The 12,163-nt window shown below is 38.2% G+C and overlaps 2 protein-coding genes across 3 annotated transcripts in view; one reads left to right on the top strand and one right to left on the bottom strand.

The window, feature by feature from the left end:
- The window catches only part of SMC3 (structural maintenance of chromosomes 3), a 355,919-nt gene extending 343,898 nt beyond the window's left edge, over positions 1 to 12,021 (bottom strand). For both annotated transcript variants that reach the window (XR_012412017.1, XM_073979227.1), the window contains exons 1-2: positions 11,863 to 12,021; positions 11,694 to 11,808 (exon numbers count right to left, since the gene is read on the bottom strand). Coding sequence is in view for 1 of the 2 variants with exons in the window: in XM_073979227.1 (XP_073835328.1) it covers positions 11,694 to 11,808; positions 11,863 to 11,877 (130 nt within the window). In the remaining variant the exon portion in view is untranslated. The remainder of the gene's footprint in view (positions 1 to 11,693; positions 11,809 to 11,862) is intronic.
- On the top strand, positions 985 to 1,396 carry LOC141398027 (uncharacterized). The gene is made up of 2 exons (XM_073975128.1): positions 985 to 1,256; positions 1,316 to 1,396. The coding sequence occupies exons 1-2, from the start codon at positions 1,029 to 1,031 to the stop codon at positions 1,394 to 1,396; spliced, it is 309 nt and encodes a 102-aa protein (XP_073831229.1). The 5' UTR covers positions 985 to 1,028.
- Positions 12,022 to 12,163: the final 142 nt, after the last annotated feature.

Genomic DNA, 12,163 nt, shown 5'->3' with positions numbered 1-12,163 from the left:
ATACGTCAATTTTTGCATCTTTTTTTCAAACATTTGATAATGGGTAAGGCTATTCTTCCGTAGTCTTTCATAAATTTTCGATAAAAGCCTGTTAATTCTAGGAATGATCTTATATTTTTTATATTTGAAGGAAGAGGAACCTTTTGCGTTGGCCTGAAATATGTGGGTGCCCATAGCTAGTAATTCTTTTTCAATTGTGCTATAATTCCATTCATGTTTATTCAAAGTTCTTGAGCTATATGCTAGAGGGTGACCAGTTTGTGATAACACCGCCCCTAATGCTGCATTACTTGTGTCCGTTGTCAATACAAATATTTTATCCCAATCTGGATACTCTAAAACTGGGCTTTGGGAGACAAGTGTTTTTATACCCTATACCACAATGTGGAAAAGGGTATTATAAATATTCGTCGGAGACCCCCAATGTGGTATACCAATCTTCATATCTCGACGAGATAAAGCGATTTTGAGATGTGTGTCCGTCCGTCCTTCCGTCCGTCCGTCTGTCCATTATAAATTGTAAACACGCTCCAGGCCGCAATTATGGACCGATCGTCACGAAATTTGTATGGAGGTCGGGTTCAGATCAGAATAGATCCCTATTCTTATTGGTGATGATCGTGAAATATTTAGCGGGTGAAATTGACCAAAAACATAATATTTATCCAATTTTCTAGCGGCTCTGTAGGTCTCAATAATAGTCCGATCAACGCGTAATTTTAAATAAGGTAAGAGTATATCACAAAGGAGAAGCTTGCAATTTGAGATGGCGATCGGATAATATTTAGAGGGTTAAATGGACCAAAACTTTTGTGTGAAAGTTGTGAAAATTTTTAACATACAGCTTATATCTTAATTCCTGGAAGTGACATTCCGGACAATTGAGGTATACTTGAAAGTGGAACGTTTGACCTTTCAATTGATGCCAATTATGTTGGTGTGCATGATCAGATAACAGAGTTACAGCCCAATAGCCAAGCCTACTTACGCAGTCGAGAGGGGTTGCTGAACTTTGGATTGGGAAGGTTATGCTTCAAGATCCCAACAAAGCAACAGTAGGAGGTAGGCGACAGCAGCTCAGTGTGGTGCAGATTAATCTGCATCATTGTAAGGCTGCTGCTACCGAACTCCTACTTACTCTCTCGACTTCCAAGATTGATATTGCTCTAGTCCAGGAGCCTTATTTATACAATAATAAGGTTGCTGGACTGAGTAATAACAACTATACTGTCCTCGCTGCCTCGAACGGAGACAAGGTGAGAACATGTGTAGTCGCAAAAAAGAACCTAAAACTAATGCTTCTCTCTAATTTCAGCAGAGGAGACATCACCACCATAAGGATGGACAGAGGGCATGGAAAACCCTTTATAATGGCCTCTGTCTACATGCCCTATGAAGACCCCGACCCACCCGGCGGTATCGTAAATAATCTAATGTACGAAATGGGGAGCACAGGCCACATCATTCTGGGATGCGATGCAAATGCTCATCACTTCCATTGGGGAAGCAGCGATACCAACACTAGTGGTGAGTCAATTTTCAAATTCATTTTGCAAAACAATTTAAGAATTTGTAATAGGGGTACCACATCCACTTTCCAAAATAGAGTTAGAGGCGAAGTAATTGATATCACCCTAACCAATTTGGAAGACTCCGAAGCTATGGACTGGAAGGTATCTGAAAAGTGCTCTTTTTCAGATCACAAGATGATACTCTTCAAAGTCCCCATAAGTTCGGAGAAACAAAAAATAACAGGAATCCCAGGAGGACAGACTGGAACAACTACAGCTTACAAACGACTTCGGTGTTAAGCAATCCCCAAAGGTTGTCTACATCAAAGGAAGTCGAGGTTGCTGTAAACGATCTAAGTAAGTCCCTCCTGAGGTGTTACGAGGATTCCTGCCCAATAACATACCCTGGGAAGAAATCTCAGCCGGTATGGTGGAATAAAGACCTGGCCAGTCTTCGCAAGGCTGCCAAGAAATCATACAACAAAGCCAACAAATCTTCTCTCAGTACAGATTGGGATACCTACAGGGTTAATTTCAATAAGTACAAGAGTGAAATTAAAAAGGCTAAACAGAGATCTTGGGCTTGCTTCGCCGAGTCTGTAGAAGGAGTAAACGAAGCTGCCAGGTTTCGTAAGATTCTATCCAATGATCCCAAACCCATGGGTAGCATCAAACGAGAAAACGGCACGTGGACTAACTCTGGTCTAGAGACTTTAAATCTGCTGTCTGAAGTGCATTTTCCAGGCTGTACAGACCTAGAGAATGACTCGCAACGAACGAGTCACAATCAGGGCTGTACGGCACAGGACGAGCAACTGATTGACAGCTTAACTAGCATCCCAAGAATAAAATGGGCGATAGACAGCTTCCAACCCTATAAGTCTCCTGGACCGGATGGCATTATCCCGGCCATGCTGCAGAATGCAGCTGACTCGGTACTGGCAACCATAAAGGAAATTTACAGGGCCTGCCTGCGTCTGTCGTACATACCTAACTCATGGAAGGAGGTAACGGTAACTTACATTCCCAAAGCTGGGAAGCCTAGTCACACACTACCTAAAGACTACAGACCTATTAGTCTTTCTTCCTTCCTCCTCAAAACTCTAGAGAGACTACTCGACCACGACATACGGTCTCATCTAGATTCCTATACTATAAGCAACTCGCAGCACGCCTACATTAAAGGCAAGTCGGTGGACACCGCCTTACATGAGGTGGTTGGATATATTGAGAGGAATATGGAGGGTTCGTGCTTCACACTTGCAGCCTTCCTCGATATAGAGGGAGCCTTCAACAATGTGAAGCTGGAATCAATTCATAATTCGCTCACTAAAGCAGGAGTTTCCTCTATCCTTGTTAGGTGGGTTGATGAAATGCTGAAGAGCAGAATCATCAACTCCCATCTAGGAGAGAGTTCTGTAAGGAAGAAGGTTTGCAGGGGTACGCCTCAAGGAGGAGTTTTATCACCCCTCCTCTGGCTCCTTGTAATAAACGAAATTCTTGTGAATTTCAACCAACTAAGGACAAAGGTGGTAGCCTATGCTGACGATGTTGTTATCCTCATAAGCGGCAAATTCTTGTCGACTATATCAGACCTTATGCGACGTGCTTTAGTGCAGCTGTCTCGCTGGGCTCGCACCAATGGACTTGGTGTGAATCCAACGAAGACCGAGCTCGTACTCTACACGAAGAAGCGCAAAATTCCCGTGTTCCCGATACCAGAGCTGGATGGTGTTGCCCTAAAACTCTCATCGGAAGCCAAATACCTCGGTGTTATGCTGGACCAACGCTTAAATTGGAAAAGGAATGCTGAGGAGAGGGTTAAGAGAGGTTTTATGGCACTCTATTCCTGTAAGAACTCCATTGGTAAAAGCTGGGGTCTCAAACCAAAGATCATACATTGGTTGTATGATACCGTGGTTCTCCCAGTTCTTACCTATGGAGGGCTTGTCTGGTGGCATGCACTCGGGAACAGTGCACTTCTGTCCAAATTATAGTGTTCAAAGTGCCGCATCTCTGCTAATCTCTGGTGCCATTAGAAGCACACCTCAAGCCGCTCTGAATGTGATACTGGATCTCCAACCTCTGGACATCACTATCAACTTTCAGGCGGCGAGAACGGCTTTCAGGCTCAGAGAGGCAGGTATGTGGCAGTGTTCACGATTTGGACATGCAAAGGTCCTCTTCCCCTTCACCGATTTACTTGAGTCCAGTGGACCCGATCACATCAGTGATTATATACCCACTGCACTCAATTTCAACCAAATTAACGTAATAATCCCAAGCAGAGATGCCTGGTCTAGTGGTAGCCCTCCTCTTGGCGGTCTGGCCATCTACACAGACGGTTCAAAGATGGAGGATGGCACAGGTGCCGGGGTCTTCTGCGAAAACCCACAAATTAAGCAATCCTTCAAACTCAACGATAACTGCAGCGTCTTTCAGGCAGAGATCTTTGCAATTAGGAAAGCAGCGGAGATGATCAAAGAACTTGGGAATGTCCTGAAAGGACCGGTGACTATTTTTGTCGATAGTCAAGCGGCCCTTAAGGCTCTCAAGTCATGGACCATAAACTCAAAAGCTATCCTCGATTGCAAAAATGCTCTGCTTGAAGTACGTGACTTCGTTGATCTTTGCTGGGTTCCAGGACACAGTGATATAAAGGGAAACGAAGAGGCGGATGAACTAGCACGGGGTGGCTCTCAGTCGACTGACTTACCAGTCGAGTTACCTATCAGACCACCAAAGTGCTATTACATCCGGAAACTTCGAGGTTACTTCCTCGAGAAAGCGGGGCAAAGATGGCAAATGGAAACTGGCTGTAAGGTATCCAAGGCAATCTGGCCCAGCTATTCTCAGCGTAGAACCAACTCTCTTTTCTCACTATATAAGTTAGGGATAAAGATCACTGTAGGTCTCATTACCGGTCACAACATGGTCAGGTCCCTAACTTCTAGATGGGACAACAGTAGTGTAGACTACTGTAGGCTATGTCAAGATCCAGAAGAAACAGAGACGGTCGAACATCTACTATGTAGGTGCCCCTCGTTACTCACGAGGAGACATCGCTTCTTCGGTAGATATGAGATAAATACTCTGACTTTCTTCTCCGACATAGACCCCATCTACTTGTACCAATTTGCCAAAAACCTCACATGGCTGGCAAACAAAACTAATTAATCTTTGTTTTTCTTTCTCCTTCACACAGGGGGATTGAAAATCGGCTCAACACTGAACAACAACCTCAGCGGCAACACACCCACATCACACCCACTACATCATCATCTTTGTCACAATCACAGCAGCCGCGCATCCATATACATTACTCATCGCACCCATCACATCAAACCACTTTACATCAACAAACTGGAACAGACCAATCACTTCATATTACTTCAGAATAAAGCAGTCACCACTTTCAACACCCATCTTATCAGCATCCACCATCATTACATCCAACCCATCAAAACAACTCTACAATCATAAACTTACATCCACCATCACAACCTCAGCAACAACCTATAAACTCACATCCATCATCACAGCATCACCTACATACTCAACTTTACAACAAATCCGCAACAATCCAGCATCTATCATCACCACACATAACCCAACCACAACAAACAGTTTCTTAAGGATGATCACAATGGACCTCAAGGTCTCCGAGTGAAGTAGCTGCCAACAACGGTAGCTGCGCGTCCTAAAACCAAACCATCCAAATCTGAACCGATTTCGATATGATTTGCCACAGTTATTTCTAGACTAAATACCGTCGCACATTCCAAATTTAATTGAAATCGGACATATATAGCGCGTTTCGTGCATCAAATACCTAAAATCGGCCGAGAATATATATAGGAGCAATAGCCAAATTTGAACAGATTTCTATATGGTTTGGCACACTTATTTCTAGACTAAACACCGTCGCACATTCCAAATTTATTTGAAATCGGACATATATAGCATGTTTCGTGTACCAAATTCCTTAAATCGGGCGAAAATATATATGGGGGCTATATCCAAATCTGAACCGATTTTTACCAAAATAAATAGCGTTCGTCCTTTGGCCAAAAAAAAACTATCTTCCCCAATTTTCATGCTAATCGGACAATAAATGCGACCTGTACTTTGTTTACAAAAATACATGGACAGACGGACAGACAGACGGACATGCGTAAATCGACTCAGAAAGTGATTCTATGTACATATATCCCTAAAAGGAACTATGGGTCTATCTCGTTTCCTTTTGCATGTTACAAACTAATGCACAAAGACATAATACCCCTTACCAGATGGTGGTGTAGGGTATAAAAAGGTACAAGTGGCAATAACATGCATTTAGAAACTCGAAATTCGCTTTATAAAGGAAAAGTGTCAACATTTCAAAAATAGTAGACTGTTGCAGGTTCTGGAACAGAGCAATAGTTGCGGTCAAAATAATAGTAGTGTGTTAAAAATATCGAAATGTGTGTAGTCATGGTTTCACAGCTCAATAGCAAATTCTGTTATATTTCAAATACATACTTCTTTGCCATCAAACATTTTCTGGGTTATGTTTGATGCTATGCTGTTGATTTTGTTCATAGCACAGTACAGCAATAGTTTTCGTTTTTGTTTTCTTGACTGCGGCTGTTTACTATGCTGTTAAAATGTCTGCAGCACAGCACAGCATTCGTTTTTGATTTTGATGACTATGCTATGTGCTTCGCAGATTTCAGAAGCACAGCATAGACCATGTGCTGTGCTACTTTTATGTTCGCAGCATAGCACAGCAACAGTTTTCGATTTTGTTTTTGAAAACAGCACAGCATAGCTATAGCATATTTTTAGTGATTTCAGTGCTGTGCTGGTAGCAAATTCAAACACTGTATAAACACGTCTATTATGACTTCTGTATTTCCAATGTTATGGAAGGTCGCTAAAGTTATACCTATTTTAAAAAAGTAGGGTTGGCGTTTTTTTGTTTGGGATGACGACTTCTATTTTGTTTTTCAAAATAGTCAGGCTTAATCCCATAGTCGTTGTTTTAATATTTTATTAAAACAACTTTAATTTATTAGTGGGAAAAATTGGCGGTGTTTACCAAGGGGTAAGGCAGGGAATACTATAGTTTCAGATCTCGCCACAGATCTTCATCAGTTCCCTTATTTCTTGTTTTTCAACAAGAAACTTTTTATACCCAAGTGCCAATTGCTAGCTCAAATAGATACGTGTGCAAAGAAACACTCTGATCGAGAATTTCTTTGGCACTACCTAAACTCTAGCAACTTCACTTGCAAACAAAACCAAATTTTTCCCACTGCTATGCGTTCGTCGATTCTCGACGAAAAAACACATAACTAATTTGTTGGTATTGCATACTACAGCAATAAACAACATTTTGACGGTACCCGGTCTCACAATTAGTAGGGTTGGCGTTTTTTTGTTTGGGATGACGACTTCTATTTTGTTTTTCAAAATAGTCAGGCTTAATCCCATAGTCGTTGTTTTAATATTTTATTAAAACAACTTTAATTTATTAGTGGGAAAAATTGGCGGTGTTTACCAAGGGGTAAGGCAGGGAATACTATAGTTTCAGATCTCGCCACAGATCTTCATCAGTTCCCTTATTTCTTGTTTTTCAACAAGAAACTTTTTATACCCAAGTGCCAATTGCTAGCTCAAATAGATACGTGTGCAAAGAAACACTCTGATCGAGAATTTCTTTGGCACTACCTAAACTCTAGCAACTTCACTTGCAAACAAAACCAAATTTTTCCCACTGCTATGCGTTCGTCGATTCTCGACGAAAAACACATAACTAATAAAAAAGGATATTGGTTGCCCTAACAGCTATAGGCCAATATCCATCATGCCAATTTTATCAAAAGTTTATGAAAATGTATTGAAGAACCAAATGCAGGAGTATGTAGAGGGGCATTCTCTATTACATGACAGTCAGTCAGGCCTAACCGTAGCACAACCTCTGCACTTATTGGCCTAACAGATGAAATCAGAAAATCTAGTATCAAAAGTAAATGTTGTATCCTGCTTTCTTTAGACCTTGAGAAAGCATTTGAGCGCCTAGATCATGCGCTTTTTGTAGAAAAATTGTTTTATGTTTTCGGATTTTCTTCATCGACCTGTAAGTTAGTGGCTTCATATTTGTCTGGTAGGAGTCAATATGTTTCATGTAAGGGTTTTATAACATTCTTCATGTCAGAAGTGGGGTTCCTCAGGGATCCGTTCTTGGGCCTCTGCTATTCATCATGTTTGTTAATGATCTTTTATGTGCTATTGAGGGTAGTAACTGCTTTCCGTTTGCATTCGCCGATGACGTGCAAATTCTATTAACAGGTGAAGTGCAATTCTTGGATGTACTTCAAAGTGGGGTGAATTATTTTTGTGACAAAATTATGACATGGATGTCCTGTAACAACCTATGCATTAATATAAACAAAACTAAAGCCATGTTATTTGGTAATTTCTCAAACGACAATATTTCAGTTTCTTTATATGATAGACCCATTGAAATTGTGAACTGTATGAATTTCCTTGGCCTAATTCTTGATAATAGTTTGTCATTTTCAGCTCATATAAATTCTGTTGTTTCAAAAGTAAATTTCATATTGAGGAAACTATATAATTTAAACCTATCGCTTCATTGGCATATTAAAGCGAAGGTTGTTCATGCTATAATTATGTCAATCTTTTTATATTGCATAGAAGTGTATTCAGGGACAGTGGGATTTATTTTGAAAAAGTTGCGTGTAGTTTTTAATAATGTTGTGAGGTACATATTTTCTGTTAATCGTCAACACATTTCTATTTACATTCGCAGGTTTCTAGGATGCACATTCAAAAATTACATTGGCATTAGATCGTTGCTACATTTTTATAGAACACAAAAGCATAAAAAGCCCGAATTTGTTTGCAGATTGTTTCGATTCCGGAGATCAGTACGAAACCGTCAAATTAGAATTCCGCGTTTAAACTCATACTTAGGTCGATCGTTTCATGTAAGAGTTGCACGTCTATATAATCGTTTGGCATCTTCTCTAAAATCGTTTTTGTTATTCGCTAAATGTTACAAAAGCTCTTTGAGCATTACTCGTAAATTGTTTTTTTAATTCATATTGATCCTTGCAATATTTACTGATTGTAACTTTTGTATAAGACATTAATATGCTTATACGTTTTCCTTTCTTAAATTTTGGCTTTTACTGATTTTAATTAATTGATAATAAGCTTCTTTTAGGAAAGATAATTTTTTTAGTAGTCTAAATATGGTTACTTCTTGTTTTGTATTTGTTATTGTGTTGTTAATTACTAATTGGGATTTTATTATTTTATTTTTATTTTTTCATTTTTAATTCCATTTTTTGCCATAAATTTATATTATTTTTAATTATGTTTTTAGTTTTATGTTTTCTTACGAATTAGATTATATTATGTTTGTATGTCTTTAAGAATTGCATATTGCTTGTAACCTAAATAAACGGGCACATAAGCCTGGTAACAAGTGTTGAAAATAATAAATAAAAAATAATAAATAAAAAAAAATAATAAATAAAAAAATAATAAATAAAAAAAATAATAAATAAAAAAAAATAAAATAATAAAATGTTCAGGGGATGAGATGGACCAAAAACAAAATTTTAACCAATTTTGTAGCGGCTCTGTAGGTCAAAATAATAACCCGCAAAATTTTAAACAAAGTTTGAGTTGATGGTGAAGAAGAAACGCACAAACCAACGTGAAGATCAGATAATACTTAGCATGTTAAATGGACTGAAACTTTTGTGTGAAATTGGTAAAAATTTCAATAACGTAGCGGTTAAACAACGGAAGTAGTAGCACTGCATAATTGGGTTTCATTACATTTTAGTTTGTGTGAACTAAATTTTCCTTTCCTGCTACAAAAATGTCTATGTCATGCTAGATAATTTTTTGGTTTTGGTCATAAGTATTATACATTACATCTCTGATATTTGATAATTAAATTTTCACAATCATTTAAAAGAAGTTCCGTGGAGAGCGATTGTCCAGGGATAGTGGTATAGGGTCCGACTATAACCTTTTCTTACTTGTTTGTAACTATTTTTTGTTCGTTCGTCTATATTCGTAATAATTTGGGCATCTATAGCTCAACCCCTAGATGACATACAGACCTAATTCTTCGTAGACACGTTATATATATATATATATATAGTTAAGAATTCCTCATTCAAAAATCAGCGTTCCAGATTTGCGCAAAGGCGAGTAAATCGATTTACAAAATTTGACAATTCGTGTGAGAACAATAAAATTTTTTACAAAAACAGGGGGTAAGAAACAGAATACATTGTATATTATTTGTCATTTGCAAAGCAATATACAATACGGAAGTCAACCAGAGTTATGAAGACTGCACTCCGTTTGATACAAGTAAGAAGCAGATGCTTTAGAGATTCCTACAAAAAAAAAAAAAAAAAAAAAAAAAAAAAAAAAAACAGTTGGTCGATCTCTATTTAGCGTTACCATTTTATCTAAAGACAACAAGAAAAGTCTGTTTAAATTTCCTGGAATTTATTATAAAATAAACACAAGCTAAACACGAACAATTTTGCGGTAATTCACGAGACGAAAATTTTTAATGGAGTGGAGTTGGAATCCATGTCGAAAGCTGAACTAGTGATGGGAAGGCGACATAAAAAACCTTTAGGATGATAAAGCAAAATCAGATGCGCTTGGATCAATGGTGGGCAAATTGCGAGAGACTCATGTATTTTTTACACTTTTGTGTATGAGGCCGAGCATTTCTGCTCAACAGTGGCTTGGATTAAATAGAGACCGGAGGAAATACACTCAATTGCGATTGAATTTAATGGAATCATTTTTTAATTTGTGTTTATATAATAAAGTTCTTCGTATTCTTGTTTAAACAAATAATAAATGCCTTTTATTTATTCTGGGTTATTTCGCAATGGCTTGCATTTTTATTGTATCTTTAGACTGATTAAAAATGCCTTTAAATTCAATCAAAAGCCGTGATTTGGATCGAAAATGGAGTGCATCCTAGCTGTGTGCTGTGGAAGCAAAAAGGAGTACAGTAATTTCTGGTTACCTGCATCATTCATAGCTGCATTTTGGCGTTACCTGTCCAAAAATCTGTTTATAGGCAACTATTCTCTAGATTCCGTTCAAGATATTATGTTTTAGTGCACATTCAATAGCTGCATTTTCGGCATAGCTGCATCAAAATTTTGGTGATTTCACTTTAATTTGGTTGTAAAATGTACATATATCTGAACAAGAAAAATTTTTAAATTTTTTGCGAACTCAAAACAAGGATAAAATTTAACCACTCTGATTTTGTATTGATAAGAAGTGTGCAAAACAAATACAACACAAGAAAATATAATGAATTATAAAAAATGGCAACGTTTTCTCTCCCGAACATGAAATGTCTCTCACTTTATTATTTCTATATTGCTTATAGCTGCACATCATATGCACGTAAGTAACATTGAACCCGATTTTTTTGAATTTTGAATTTTCTTTTGCAATAGCCGGCCTTCGGCCGGGGATTTAAGACTTTCTCCTATGGACAGGGGCAAATCTAGGGAACGGGAACAAAGATTTATTTTAAATTATAAATGTTTCTCTAATTAGCCGGTCTTCGGCCGGGGATTTAAGACTTTCTGCTATGGACAGGTACAAGTCTCGGGAACGGGCACAAAATTTTCTTTTAAATTAAATTTTTTCTAAATAGCCGGGCTTCGGCCGGGGACTTAAGACTTTCACCTATGGACAAGTGCAATTCTAGGGAATGGAAACAAAACTTTATTTTAAATTATTAATTTTTCTCTAATTAGCCGGCCTTCGGCTACATATTTTTGGAACTTTAAAGGCCTATATCTCGGGAAGTATGGACTACATCTAGACGATATATATATTTTTGTGATCAGGGCAACGAGACCTACCTGTGGTAAAAATTCGGGCGTGCGCGCGTAAACCCGTCTTAAGCCACGAGACCTACCTGTGGTAAAAATTTCAAAAAAATCGGGCGTGCGCGTGTAAACCCGTCTTAAGCCATTCCAAGGTATACTCCAGCAATAGACGTACTGAGATAGCATACCAGCCGCCCAACTTTTTGTAAAAATTATGACTGCATTCATATGCATTTTATGATACAAACTCTTTGTTGGGAATATGACTTACCATAAAAGAAGTTGCTCTTCCCAGATCCGTTCCTTCCGACAACAACATTATGTCTCTTATCGAAGGGTTCGACAACAGTCTGATCTTTATAACTTTTGAACCCTTGTATTATAATCTAGAAATGAAACCAATATAGTTCTCTGAAATCTCCAAATAGTATCTTACTCACCTGTTTTATGTGCATCTTCCAAATTGACTGAAATAAAATTTCCCAATGTCCACAGAAAACCCAAACAATCCAGAAGCAGAGAACGAAGTCGATGGTTATTCTCGGTCGGCGGCGGCTGTCATACAAATTTTTCGGCGGTGACTAAAAGTCGACTAAAGGAAAATACTAAATTTTTGCGTGCGCGTTATTAAAAAAAAAACAAAATATGTACATGTATATAAAATTTGAAATACTAGTTGTTTTCATGATGAAATTATAAGGTGGTAAAACGGCCAGCTGATTGATTTCCATCTGTCAAATT

This window comes from Musca autumnalis, unplaced genomic scaffold (genome assembly GCF_047663935.1).
Source record: "Musca autumnalis isolate F117 unplaced genomic scaffold, ASM4766393v1 scaffold_3, whole genome shotgun sequence".
Classification (NCBI taxonomy): Eukaryota; Metazoa; Arthropoda; class Insecta; order Diptera; family Muscidae; genus Musca; species Musca autumnalis.
The sequence above is the reverse complement of the archived record's forward strand: the minus strand, read 5'-3'. Positions and strand labels throughout refer to the sequence as shown.